At 50.1% G+C, this 14,708-nt stretch overlaps 1 protein-coding gene across 7 annotated transcripts in view; it reads left to right on the forward strand.

The window, feature by feature from the left end:
• UNC13B (unc-13 homolog B) overlaps positions 1–14,708 on the forward strand; it is a 341,091-nt gene that overhangs the window by 73,480 nt on the left and 252,903 nt on the right. For all 7 annotated transcript variants that reach the window (XM_075932833.1, XM_075932834.1, XM_075932838.1 and 4 more), the window contains 2 exons: positions 831–948; positions 3,128–3,251. In XM_075932833.1, coding sequence (XP_075788948.1) covers positions 831–948; positions 3,128–3,251 — 242 coding nt within the window. The remainder of the gene's footprint in view (positions 1–830; positions 949–3,127; positions 3,252–14,708) is intronic.

Consider the following 14,708-nt stretch of genomic DNA (forward strand, 5'->3'; position numbering starts at 1 on the left):
CTGTCGGGCAAGAGGAGCTATGCAGCACGGCCTCAGTCCTAGGACATCTGGTCTCAAAGAACCACAACAAACCTCTGAAGCTGAGCCCTGTGGCTTAAGAGCTCACATTCCAAAGCGATCCTAGCCACAGGGCAATATCCCATGCAGGTCTCCTGAGTTGCTGCTGATCTCCCCGAGAGGCAAATGAGAGCCTGCCAGGCTGCATGTGTAGGTGGACGACCAAAACTTGGCTGTACGGGCTAGTGTCTCACTTGCCCAAGTGGCTTGCCAGAGAGTGATGTGAACTGGTTAGCTGAGTTGGGAGAGACTCTAGGAAGAGATGAATTGATGGGGATGCTCTCTAGCCCACGGGGAGGGAAGAAGCCCTTCCTGTCTACTCCTGGTGACAAAGGTCGCGATCAAGCTCAGCATACAAAGCTATCTACTAGAGCCCTGCTGGCCTATAAGCACATGACCGTACCCTTTGTTAGAGCGGGGAGTGGCCGATCCCTTCTTCCTGCGAGTGTGCCCGCAGGGGGCTAGCCCAGGAATAAAATGAATGGCAACACGGCTCTGTGTTCCAGGCCAGGATAGTCCGTGTGTTGTCGTGTTGCCTGACGGATGCCTCAGATCCACCAGATGGATCTGTGACTGCCCGTGGGAGGGCAAAGGTGCGTAGAAGTAATTCCCTCCAAGATCCTTAACGTACCCACCTACCTACGTCTACGTGTGCTGTAGCTTCGTTGCGGTTCTTTCCTCACGTGTGAGTGGTCGTCATTCCAAGCCAAACGCTGAGTTCACAGCTGCCTCAGCGTTCCCTGTTAAGCACTGCGTTTCTCTCTCCCTTGCAGTGAGATCAGTCGGCTGGACCTGGGCCTGATCGTCGAAGTCTGGAACAAAGGGCTGATCTGGGACACCATGGTGGGCACTGCGTGGATTGCGCTTGAGACCGTCCGGCAGTCGGATGAGGTTAGCCAGCGCACGTAACCATCCAGCTTAATACGCGTCTCATCTCGCCCAGTGCTGCGACACACACTGTCGGGATGGGAGAGGTGCTTCTGAGAAGTGTGGGCGAGTGTGTGGAGGGGACCCTTTAAGGTTTGGATGACAGAGTCCACGAAGACACAAGTGGAATCTGTGTTCTGCGATCTCAGTTCTACAGGTGTAAAAAGAGATCTGATTTCCTGAATAACGTACAGCGTTTATACCTCACATATTGACCTCTCAAAAATAGATTTCTTAGAATTGAAACATGAAAACCTGTAAAACTATTACAGCATAGCAAGCGACTGGCTGAAATCTCTCTCTGTTCAGAATAGGGGCTGTTATGGGCCACCCTGGTAACGTACGCTCTTGAGTTCCTGGTGGCTTGAGGACTTCCCCTTTGAAGTTTATGCTTTAATGCTAGAGCAGGGGCGGGGAACCTCAAGCCGGGGGGCCGGATGCAGCCCCTGGCTCGCCTGGATCTGGCCCCTGAGGCTCAGGATCCCTCCGCAGCACTTGGGAGCGCAGCTGGTGCCCCTGCAGTCTCCCACAGGGCTGCCCCCCTACTTGTCTGCAGCCCCTCCACTGATTTTCATAGGTCAGTGGCCCCCGACCCAGAAGAGGTTCCCCGTCCGTGTGCTGGAGGATAGCAGCCGATGGCCTATGTAAGGCCACAGAATATCGTTTGCCCTGAGCAGTGTTGGGTGTGACGCGTGTGTAGTAAGAAAGCTGAGCAGGAATTTCCTAACTTCCGACTCAGCCATTGCCGGGAGAGTTTCAGAAGATCTGAAAACTGGTCTGAACTTGCTCGCTGGCATAGGTCCGAGCCCAGTGCGTCTGGACACAATTTGAGAGAGGATTTTATAGAGGAGGGTCTTATAAAGGCGGGAGAGGGTCATGAATTTGGGCAGTAGGAAAAAATGGGCAAACGGCAGCGGGGGGCTCCCAGCCTTCAGACCTCACACTCGTTTGCGCTAACTTGTCTTGGGAGCCACCGCTCTCGGCAGCGAATACTTCATGCACGGTTCCCTTCAGAAGTCAGTAGGGCTGCGGCAGATTGGTTTTAAGATGCCGCTCTCATCTTGGTGTAAGCATTAAATAAGGGTAGGGAATCTTTTTTCCTACCCGGGCTGCTGAACCCCAGAAAACACTCATGGGCCGCATACAGCCCTGCGGGGGGAGGGCGCAGGGGCTCAGGCCAAAAGTGATGGGGGGTTGAAAGAGGGGCAGAGGATTGGGGAATGGGAGGGGGTGAGGGCTATCTTTGGGAGTGCAGGCTCTGGAGTGGGGCTGGGGATAAGTGAGTGGGGCTGCGGGCGCGGGTCTGGGTGGGAGTTAGCTTGCTTCCGTGCCCTGTGGCAGGTGGGTGTGCAGGCTCTGAGGTAGCAGGGGTGTGAGGCAGTGGTTGGGCGTGTGAGGTCTGAGAGGGAGTTAGGGTGCGGGAGGTGGGTCTGACCTGGCTCGGGGGCTCCAGGACGAGGGTGTAGGATGTGGGCTGCGGGAGGGGGCTCAGGGCGGGGGTGCACAAGGCAGTGTGGGTACTTACTTCAGGCCGATCCCATTCATTGGTGCAGCAGGGCTAAGGCAGGCTCCCTGCTTGCTCTGGACCCGCGCTGCTGCTGGCATGTCCCTGCAGCCCCTGGGTGGGGAGGGCGCAGGAGGCTCCACACTCTGTCGTTGCTTGCTGGCACTGCCCCTGCAGCTCCCATTGGTTGCGGTTCCTGGCCAATGAGAGCTGGGGGGCAGTGCCTGCCTGCAGGCAGAGTGCAGAGCTTCTCTGATCACTGTCAGCCTGCGCAGGGATGGGAGAGGGTAACCGAAGCTCCAGGCTTCCAGCCTGTGCTGTGCAGACTTGCTGCAGGCCAGATTAAGTTAGGCAGGGGGCTAGAGGTTTCCCACCCCTGATGGAAATGATCCTGCAAAATTTGTACACCCAGAACTCGAGGGGAAGCAGCCCGCAATGGGGGATGGCAAACAGAGAACTGGGTTAATTAGGAGGATTAAAGACTCACATGTTTTTGTTTTATTATGAATATAACCCCGTGGAGCTGTTCCTGTGCCCCTTGCATTAGCAAATGCCCCTGGAATTGATTTTATAAGGCTGGCTACCTGGGTAAAGACTCATCAGCAACAGGGACTTCAATTCCTGTCTTGTGACTGACAGGAAGGACCTGGCGAGTGGTCTGCGTTGGAGGCTGAGGTCGTCATGAAGCAGGATGAGATCTGCGGGACCAAAAAGCCAACGCCCCATCGAATTTTGCTGGATACAAGATTCGAGTTACCTTTTGGTGAGTTGGCCTTGGGCCTAGCGGGGATGTTATTGTTTCTGTGGGGTTCTCTTTATAGATCAGTGTCGGAGAACAGGGAACTTGTGTGGGGCTCTGAGCCTCATGGCTCAGGTGAGGTTTCATTTGACAGCTTCCTTACTAACCCTTCCTTTCCTAGGTGCGCCGCTCACACAAGGGATTGAAGTTTCTTTGTGCCATGAAACTGTAGCCTAGCATGAGCTAAAGCCAGTCGTTGTTCTTGGTCAGTGGTTCTCAAATGATTGTATTTGACCCTTTTCACACGGCAAGTGTCCGTGTGCGACCTCCTCCTATGCAGTAAATCACATCTTAATATTGAATCCTAATAGGAGTTCTGGAGAAGAAGCTCTCTGAATTGGAGAGCTGTGCAATTTATTTACTGAACAGTAAGTGTCATCTACAGCTGCATGTTCCTCAGTCAGGTTGGTTTGTTTTGTTGGTCTCTTCGTTTAATGATATCTACCCCACATGGCAAGAAGGACATTTATAGGCATATATGTTCAGCTATAGATGCAGCTGGTTAAACTATAGAATGTGCAACATCAGCTAATCTAGAGCCAGGGTGATCCGTGCGTATAGGCCGACTCGGCTGTCACCTAGGGTGCTGCGTTAACGGGGTGCCCAATGATGACGTCACGCCATTGAGGGCTGTGGACGCGGGGGCACCGATCGCGCATTCTGCCTGGGGTGCCAGGGTGCTGATCGCACATTCCGCCTGGGGCGCCAGCTGCCGGCAGCCTGTCTCGGACTGCCCCTGGGTAGAGCACAAGTCACAAAGAAGTTCTAGGATGCTAGAAGATTTACCCAGTGTTGCTCGGCTCCTTACCTGAAATCATTTTTGTTTTTCTTCATTCAATCTTGCTCTGGGGTGGGGCTGGTGATGAGGGGTTCAATCTGCAGGCTGCCTCAGGGAGAGAGGAAAGCCCCAGCCCTCTCGCAGCAGCCAGGGCAGGGGGTTGAGGGGGTGTGTGTGGAGTGGGGGTGCTTGGGGCTGGGAATATGGCCATCAAGCTGCCTGGACAGCGGATTGCTGGGGTGGCAGGGGCTGTGCTGCCCAGCTGGGTGGCGGATCCCCGGGCTTGCAGGAGGGTACGCTTTGGCCACCCTGGGGCTGTGGGTATTGCGCTCTGTTGGCTGTACACACATGGAGCCACTCCACTTCCTCCCCAACCCATAATGGGCTGTTTGGCGTTCCTAAGGCATAGGGACAGTGTTGGCTCTTGCTGCTGGTTATCCAGTTGAACTTGCCTAAGCCTTTGAAACTTGTGCTTCAGTATAAGGTGCTCTCCTCTTTCCTAGCTGTCGCCTGACTCCTTTCGTGAGTTCTGAGTAGCACTGCGGCATGTCCCTGCCGGTGGGTTGAAGCTCACTAGTTCTCTGCCTTTGGCCCTTGGCTGATTCTGAGGAGGGTTGTCTCTCTGGCTGGAGAACCAGTTGAGGCAGCGATAATAGTACCTCCCTCTCCCATAGCGTAAGCAAGATTCTGGATTTGGCTCTGAGGTGCTACGATCTGGAATTGGCCTCTGTTTGTCAGAGGCTGGAGAAAGATGGCAGGAGACAAATCGCTTGATCATTGTCTTCGGTCCACCCTCTCTGGGGCACCTGGTGCTGGCCACTGTCGGCAGACAGGATACTGGGCTAGATGGACCTTTGGTCTGACCCAGTATGGCTGTTCTTATGGAAGGCCTTACTGCGTGGGGTTGCCGGGCCTGCAGACCATAGCTACCTCGTCGTTCAGCTCTGAATGAACACTGCTTACAAATGTAAGAGACGTACTTTCTGACTTAGGCCAGCATGAGAGGCTGTCCTGCCTCTGAAGTGGTCTTAGCTTTGCCTTCTATAGGAAGCTGGCCTGGAGGAGCATCCACGAGGCTCGCCGGAGCAGGAGGGGCCGTGCTGCCCAGCCGGCTCACTGGATGTGCACAAATCCACGGGGCCGGATTTAATGCATCCGAGGGTGCTAAAAGCTGGCTGATGTGATTGTAGATTATCTTTATCATTGAAAAGTCACGGTTTAGGGGCGGGTGCCGGATGCTTGGCAAAAGGCAAATGTTGGCACTCATCTTTAAAAAAGGGAAGGAGGACAATCCAGGGAACTACATACCAGTCAGCCTCACCTCAGTCCCCGGAAAAATGGAAGGGATCATCAAGAAATCCATTTGGAAGCACTTGGAAGAGAGGAAGGCGATCAGGAATTGGGCAAGTCAGGTCTGACCAATCATGCCATTGGTTCAACAATTTTACCACTGAGAGGCAGGTGAGAAGGACATGAGTAATGGAAAGGAGATGTATTCGTCTCAGACCGTGGAAAAATCTCCGTTCCCAGAGTAACTGGCAGGCGCTCGTCCAGAACCAGCGAGAATTTGTCTGTCAGGGCATCTGAGCACCGGGAGCTAATGGAGTGGGAGGGCTTGCAGAGGCCGGTGAGCCTGGGGTAATTAGAACACTCGGGGCAGTGAAAGAACCAGTTGAGACGGATGATAAAAGGGCTTGGCTGCAGTTAGCGCACGAGGAGCTGGGAGGACGGAGGGAGTGCTGCTGGGAGTTGAGGAGAAACAAGCACCAGTGGCTACCGGAGGAGGAGCCTGGGAGAAGGAAGGTGCGGGGGAAGTAGCCCAGGGGCCTTGTAGCCGTCTCCTAGCCGGTGTTGGAGATGTCTCTTGACAGCTGCTATTACAGTTCCCGGGGCTGGAACCTGGAGTAGAGGGTGGGTCCAGGTTCCCCCCAACACCCACCTCCCATGTCCATAACCCAAAAGGCTGGCTAGGGCAAGGAGGGTTTTACCCAGCCCTGCATTATTTGTGGAGCCACTGAGACTGGAGTTTGGTTTCCCTTTTACTCAGGCTGAGAGTAGTCCCACAAACCGCCAGCTGATGCCCATGGGGTGGTACCTGAGTTGAGGGCTGCTGTGAGCCTCTGAGGCAAGCAAATGTGCCTGAAAGAGCAGGACCCACTGGGGCCAAGTAGGAGCTGTCACACCACCTATCTCCATAAGAAGCACAGCATTAAGACCTATTGCCCTGCACGCAGGTGAGAGCATCATCCAACCGCGTCTAGCCAATATTTTGATGAGTGTGAGAGCTGTAAATCGTTGATGCTGCCATCTGCTGATTGCCACCCACCCCTTGGGGATCTTGTAGCAAACTTCCCCACAACTGGCAAGCGAGAAGGAAGTACAAGGGGGTGTTGCTCATTCATTCTGGCTGTGCATTGGAATTTACTGTCCTACCTCCTCCAAAACCGCCAGCCCCAATCCTTTGTAGGGACCTTTCTCACGCGGAGGTTCTCAAAAAAACAAGTGGTTCCTACTACAGCAAGGAGCAATAGAGTTGGGCACCTCTTCAGAACCAAGGAAAGGGTTTTTACTCAACATACTCCCTGAAATCCAGAGAGGGCTGTTGGAGAGCTGCCTTCGATTTCTGCCAACTCACCCTCTTCATCTGCAAGCTGGCTTGGCTAGTGGCTTCTACCACTTGGACTTGGTTAAACCCTTGGCAGCAAACATGTACTGCATAATGTTCTATTTCATTCTAGTGAGTTGAGTAGTTTGAAAACCATGAGTAGTCCTGTGGCAGTTGAGAGTAAGTGGAGCTCTTAACCAGTCATAGTTTCGGGGATTCTAAAGCTAGACGGGACGTGAGAACTTGTCAAAGTACGGCCTCAAGGAGATCTTTTAGAAAAACATCCCTTGCTAAAAGTAGTCAGCAATGGATAATCCACCACAATTTTACTTTTAAATAAGCTTATTTTAAAAAAATAACTCTGCGGTTATTTAAAATGAAATCCAGTTTTTCTAATGAAAAGAACTGCTTTTTATACACCATTGAAGCTAATGACATAATTGATCTTTCTCCTATGAGTGAACTGCTCGTTTCTGTGGAGTAAAATGATCGATTTGGGTGTCTTGTATTTATCTTTATCCTGATCACTGAGCTTGTGTTTTGCATCACTTCTCCACGCATTAGACTGATGTTTCTCTGTACTGGCAAGGCATCTGGTGTAATCCAGATAATAAATTGCCTTAAACTGCATGGGATATGTTACTTTTGCTTCATTAATAATGTAGAAGGAAACTCTCTACAATACTTGCTCAATCTGTATTGCAAAAATTCTGCCCTCATTTTGTATGAATGCTGATTTCTTTTCACAGCCAGTAAAGCAGTCTTAAAGACTTTTATATAGTAGAGCAGACTTCTGTGTCTGATAAATACAAAATCCCTTATGTCTGAAATGTTATTCCCCCCTCCCTTCCTGTTCCTGTATTCTCTTCGAGAATTGAAAGCAGCACATGCCTTTTCTTTTTGTTCTTTAAAAACACATAGCCTGGTAAAAGAACACAACAGATTTCTGAGGAGCAGGGTTTACACCAGAAAAGTAAGGCTATTGGACGTGAAAAATGCGTACAATCTCAAACAGGTCCCTTTTGGGTATAGTTACTTTTTAAAACATGCAATCCTTGTGCTTTCATTCAACAGTCAAACTCCTGAATTGAGAGAGGCTCTGAACACCTCGTGTCTACAAGCACCAACTGCAGCACTCAGTGCTGTTTTGAGTAGTTGTGCTGCAGTTAGCTGGGGCCAAAACCTAAACTGATTATTCCCTTGCAAGCATGTTACATGAGAATCCAGCTACCTTACCTCATTGGTTGGTGTTTCTTTCGAGAATGCGTATAACAAAGTTTTAGAGAGAACATGTGGCAATACAAATTAAATCCACAGCACAAAATAAATGACTCTTTTCCTCAGATTCTCTTAAGTAATGTGTTTATAGATCATGCTGAAATCCAGCCAGATGTTCGGAGTGTACAGGGTCAGCCTCTTAAATGTTTTCTTGTTAATGCTTGCAACAGGAACAGTCAGAGAAACAGCAGGGCTGTGTCTAGACTGCAGGGTTTTTTCGAAAAAAGTAGCCTTTTTTCGAAAAAACTTCACCTGCGTCTAGACTACAGCTGCGTTCTTTCTAAATTAAATCGAAAGAATGCGGCTTTTCTTTCGACGGCGGTACTCCTCATTTCACGAGGAAGAACGCCTTTTTTCGAAAGTGCTCTTTCGAAAAAAGGCGTTCTTGAATGCAAACAGGGCTTTTTCGAAAGAGAGCATCCAGACTGCCTGGGTGCTCTCTTTCGAAAAAGCGGCTTGCTTTTTCGAAAGTATTGCTTGCAGTCTAGATGTTCTTTTTCGAAAGAGGCTTGCAGTCTAGACGTAGCCCAGGAGTTTGGAACATCAACTCCAGTGGTTTCAAGATTTGGTTCCTGAGTAACCCCCTGCCTTTCAGAATCAAGAGCTGATTTTCTGAGCTTAAGCTTTCCCCCCATCAATGTAGTTAGGCCTCCCACAGGAGATAGAGCCAATGGCTGAAAAGGTTAAAAATAGCCAGAAATGGGGTGGTTAGGGGGAAGATCTCCCCTTATGGGACTACAATGGTTTTGAGAAGAGGCATATGGACAATATTCCTAAGTCTCTTCTGGGAGTCTCATTTGGTTTCCCGGATGACACGCTTCAGGTAAGAATGGAATAAGGGGCGTGTGTACACATGTGATTTGGCATACTTGCGTAAGTACAGAGCGGTACATTCACACCAAGCCCTTGGTTAGCAGCTTTCCAGAAATAGAAGATGGAGTGTGCTCTGCTTCTTGGTTGAACAATGCAGTTTCCTCCTTCTGCTTTCTTGCTCTTCAGGTGCTTCAGAAGGACAATGCCTATGCAATAATGCAGCGAGTGTGTTCTCTGCACAATGTCTGGGTCACTCATTCAGTGTTACGGATTTTTGTTTTAATATTTGCCTAACACTAGATGGAATATTGTTTAACAAACAAAAGATGCGTTTTAATTTTTCTTCCAGACTTAAGGGTATTCTAGGGTTTCATCTCTGGAGAAAGCTTTTTCGAGTTAATTGCCCTGCATCCTGGATAAAGACTTTTGGTCACGGTCCAGCTGCTGGTCATCATTGTACCTTAGATTTTCTTACAGCTCTGGAGATGAAGCACAGGCCTGTTGCTCTGTCTGGTCTCACTGCCCTTTTTTTCTATTGAATTTGTCCTTCCAGGTGTCTCTCTGTGCGTTGGTCTGCTAACCTGTTGCTGTAGTTGCCTAGCTATTGCTTTGTGTCTTACAGAGATCCTAAGGGTTCATTGCCTTGAAGAGTGAGATTCAGAGCCCAAAGAGATCCAAAACCGAGTGAGACTTTACAGGTGCTGTTAGGCTGTTGCTTATGATAGGTTCCCATCTTTAGATCTTGGTGGTGACGTCAATAGTCCAGGATTTTAATCCAGCCAGCACTTACTAGTATGTCTTAAGGTGTATGCTGCAAAATGTTTCATATGAAACAACTGTCTTTATTCACACCAAATCTAGAGCACGTGAGAATTGTGTATGTACACAATTGTGTATCCACAAACCAGTGGATTTTAATACGGGTTGAACTTCCCAAATCTGGGATTCTCTGTTCCGGCAACGTCCGTGGTCCAGCAAAGCAGCAGATATTGCTGGACCAAAGAGCCCCAGGAGCAGGAGTTAGCCAGGAGGACGCAGGGTCTGCGAAGCCCCAGTGTCAGCAGGGCAGGTGGCTGGAGAGCTCCTGGCAGTGGGGACGGCAGTGGCCCGGAAACCCGCGGTGGCCTCAGAGCTGGGATGGCTGGGCAGCCCTGACCGGGAAACAGTTGGTGGTGGCGGGGCCAGGCAACAGCCCGGGAACCCCAACAGCGGGGCTAGGTGGCAGCTGGGAGTCCCGGCCCCAGCAGGGGAATCCCTGTGGGGCTGGCCTGGTGGCCCTGGCCAGGGAACCGTAGGAAACCCCTGGCAGCAGCAGGGCAGCCCAGGGCCAGGGGACCCCAAGGAACCACTGGAGGTAGCGGGGATGGTGGCGGCCAGGTGGCCCTGCCTGGGGAACCCCTGGATGGGGAACCACAGCCAGGGCAGTGGCAGGGCGGGGAGCCCCAGGGAAAGGAGCTGGCAGTGGGGCAGCCGGCAGGGGAGCATGGACTTCCCTTGTTCCAGGACGGCTCAGGTCCTGAGGTGCTGGACCAGGGAGGTCCAACCTGTAACAGTAATTTGCTGGTTGGAACAAAACAATGGGATGGTTGGGGCTCCCTGAGGACCAGTGTTGCTAACGCCTGGCTTAGGCACAGTCAGTGGTAGAACGAGAGAAATAGTCTAACGTGAACTTTTTATATAAACCGAACCAAAAAGAACGGTTTTGTCAGTAAAACAATGTGAATTTTGCGTATCGCCCTGTCATCGTGCTGATCCGTTTGAAGAACACTTCACAGGACAGGGGTTCTTTGGCTTGTGTGTTCTTGCCCATGTTATATTTGCAACCAGTTAAAATGATCAGATTCCAAAATAAATAAATGCAAAATAAATGTAAATCCAATAATTAAAATAAAACACAAAATACATTAAATGAATATAAATATAAGTAATTAAATGGAATTTAATGCATTTGATTCTAACCAACCATTGAGATTACACATTTATGTTAATATCTAATTTGGATTCACATCTTCATGTGCTTTGTTATATTGTCATGTGGCCCCCTTCGCTGTTTTTAAGTCCAAGTCTGACGTGAAACACGGCTCGGGATTTGCCAGCTTTCCTCGGGCAATAGAGGCCAGTAGCTCATCTACTCCAGGGTTTGGATTGAATATAATACTCCTTTGCTGTTTAAGCAATAACAGTAACTGCCACGGGAATGCTACATGATCTAACTGGGAGGGATGGGGTGTGGATGGAAGGTTACTGGGAGATGTGGTCTGAGATGATCTTTCTAAGATCTCACCTAGAATATAGAAAAGTTTGAGAACGTTTCTGTTGCTTCCTCCCTTTGTCCGTATAAAAGCAGCTTAAATCAGAACACTTAATTAAGACCAGACACAAATGCAGCTGTAAAACTAAAAGCTTCCGCTTTCTGAAGAAGGTAATTTCCACTTAATAGGACCCCTCTTTTCTCATGTGGAATTTGACTCTGGATGACTGGGATTTATTCAATACTGAACATTTTTCACTTAAAGTATTTTTTTTTGTACTTGATGTTTGCTGTTCCTTTGTGAAGACCAGGAAGGACCGTGGAAAGTAATTACATTCTGGACCAAATCAGTTTTCCCTGTCCCTGATGGATGCAAGAAAGTGTGCAGTAGCAGCAGTAGCAACCTGATGATAAAAATCTGATGCCTGCTTCATGAAACTATCTGATCATGAAAAGGCAAAACTGCAAAGATCTGCATTCTTCCCAGAACTCACGCTGCCTAATGTATTTCATAGCTAGGGAAGAGCACAATGTTTCTGTCTGTAGATGCCCCTATAGTTGCTCTGGACAGAAAATTAGAGGTCTTGAAGGATGACAGCCCCTGGAGGGTCTCCTTCCTCCTGCATTTCCAAGTGCTCATGCAAATCGAAGATACGCGGCTGGTCGGAGGGAGAACTGGACGTTGTGTTGATTTGTGGCGCCACCAAGTGGATAAGCGTAGACATACTCTGACAGTCCATGCAGTAGCTGCAGAGTGGCTAATTCAGTCTCAGGACACCTCTCCATTCTCCTCCGAGCTAATGGAGTTCTGTCACGCTGCGATCTCGGATCATTCCTCCCAGCTCCTGGCTACGTGATAGGTTCAGGTTAGGGTTTTCTCGCTCAGATCTTTGTCAGTAGGTCTTGTCAGAATCTCTTCTCCTTCCAAATTGTAACGTCAGATGGCAGCCACCTTGCTTGCTCTCAGATAAAATTTGCATGGGATGGTCTCCAAGCTATCCATCTTCCATCTGATTGCCAGCGTTAGTGCCTAAGGAACACATCTAGGAAATCTCATTTGTGTGTAGTAACATCAGCCTTGATAGTCGAAGGCGCACGAACTGCCCAACATTGAAAGCCCTATGTGGAGCCCCCCCGGGGAGGTGTGAATTTGGAACATAGTGGCAGCTGAAGGGGTTTCTTATGCTGTGAAATGTGGTTAGGGCACAGTTAAGCTCAGGTATTGAAATGTACTGTGGGGTTTTAGGGAGCTATGCAGTGCCACATTACTTTTGTATCCCGGATGGTGGTATTGTTTCCAGATCATTCAGCACTGAACTTGCTCAAAAAAGTTCATTATCGACATCGACTTGTGACTTCCAAAGAACTGCTTGTTTCAGCAAAAAAATTAATTCTGTCATTGTTCGAACATTGTTTCACTTTCTTGCCTTGATTAATTCAGTGTATTTAAACAATCAAACATCCCTTATCTCGCAGTTCACAACAGGCAGTGAGCCTCTGTGTGCAGTAATAAGTGCTGCTCATCCAATCACTTTTTCCCCCACACAGACTTTTAAAAAATTGGGAATTCAGCAGCTTTCCTTTAAAAAATGTAATGATTGCTACAGCTTGACTCGAGAGAAGGGATCCATGTTCCTACCAGCAAGAGCCCCCCGTGAATAATTAAGTATGACTACTGGGCTTTGGAGGCCATGTCTCCACTTGTGGGAAGATAGTGGCTGTGGCGGTTGACTTTCCGGTATTCAATTTAGCGGGTCTAGTAAAGACCTACTAAATCAAACCCTGAGTGTGCTCCCATTGGCACTGTGATAGAAATGTAGCCGTGTTAGTCTGGTGTAGCTGAAACAAAATACAGGACTATGTAGCCCTTTAAAGACTAACAAGATGGTTTATTAGGTGGTGAGCTTTCGTGGGCCAGACCCACTTCCTCAGATCAAATAGTGGAAGAAGATAGTCACAACCATATATACCAAAGGATACAATTACAAAAAATGAACACATATGAAAAGGACAAATCACATTTCAGAACAGAAGGGGGATGCGGGGTGGGGAGGTAAATGTCTGTGAGTTAGTGATATTAGAGGTGGGGAAAGGTAGATGTCTGTGAGCTAATGGTATTAGAGGTGATAATTGGGGAAGCTATCTTTGTAATGGGTAAGGTAGTTGGTGTCTTTGTTGAGCCCCCCCCCCCCCCCCCCCCCCGCGGAGAGTGTCGAATTTTAGCATGAATGACAGTTCAGAGGATTCCCTTTCAAGTGCAGATTTGAAAGTCTTCTGGAGTAGGATGCATGTAATTAAGTGGTTGAGACAGTGTCCTTTCTGGTTGAAATGGCAAGGAACTGTTTTTTCTTTGTGATCCTGTCTAATATCTGTTTTGTGGGCATTGATCCTTTGGCAAAGTGTCTGAGACGTTTGTCCAATGTACATAGCAGACGGACACTTTCGGCACATGATAGCATAAATTATATTTCTGGATGCGCAAGAATATGTATTCTTGATCTTATAATTCACTTGGTTAGGTCCAATAATGGTATCAGCAGAGTGAATATGTGGACAAAGCTGGCAACGGGGTTTGTTGTAAGGGAAGGTACCAGGGTTGGTATTAGTGTGGTATGTGTGACGGCGCGTTGGGGGTCCCCCGTCTCCTGCACCCCGAAATGGCACAAACAGACTGCACCAGCCGGTGGAATAGAGGAAGTTTATTGCCTCTCCAGGATACAGCACAGCACAGATGTAATCTGGTCACAGAGCTGGGCTAGGCTGCCTCAGGCCCCCTTGAGATGGGGGAGGCTGGGCCCCTAAACTCCAGCCCCTTCCCCTAGGCTCTCCTCCATGCTCCCAGACAGTAACTAACTAAATTCCCTTCCAGCCCTGCCCCCCAGTCAGGGCAGCATTCCACCTTCCTTTGTTCCTCTCCATAGGGGGTGTCTGGCTACTGGTTCAACAAGTTTGGCACTACCTTTGCATAGTGAGGTTTTCCCTGCTGGGTCTTGCTCCAGACAGCAGGGGTCACCACAGCCCAGCAAGTACCCCCACTACGTCACAGTTCTCCCCCCTCCGAGAGCGAACTGAGCAGGGTCACTCTGCTCGTGACCTAGGGAAGTTCGGGTCCTCTGCGTGGGAACCCGCCCCGGGGACATGGGTGCTCCCCTTGACTCAGGCCGGCCGTGGCAAGGCCCCACATGAGCTGGCTTCCCTCTGTCCACTCACCGCCCCGCTCCAGGGCGACTGGCACAGGCTTGTCCTCGGGGGTCACACCCACCCTTCCGCTGGCCTTGATCTCTGGCCAGGGTCTCTCGGGCCGGGGCCATGAGCCCAGCGAGCCTTCTCTGGACAGCCAGGGCAGCTTCCACCCCCGATGCTCCATCCAGGGAGGTCTTCCCCTCCCATAACTCTCTCAGCAAGCCCAGAGGGTCCTTTATCTGGGGTAGAGACCCCCAAGCCGCTTTCCTACTGTCTTGGGCCTTCCCGCCCCTCTGGCAGGAGTCACAGGACCGGCAGTACCGCCGCACGGCTGTAAAGATTCCCGGCCAATAGAAGTGCTGGAGCAGCCTCAGCCGGGTGCTCCGGATCCCCCGGTGGCCCCCAACGGGGACGTCGTGGGCCAAATACAGCAGCTTGAGGCGATACTTTCGGGGGACGACCAGCTGCCGCTGGACCCTCCATGCCCTCACCTTCCTGGGGGGAAGCCATTCA

This window comes from Pelodiscus sinensis, chromosome 6, assembly GCF_049634645.1.
Source record: "Pelodiscus sinensis isolate JC-2024 chromosome 6, ASM4963464v1, whole genome shotgun sequence".
NCBI lineage: Eukaryota > Metazoa > Chordata > Testudines > Trionychidae > Pelodiscus > Pelodiscus sinensis.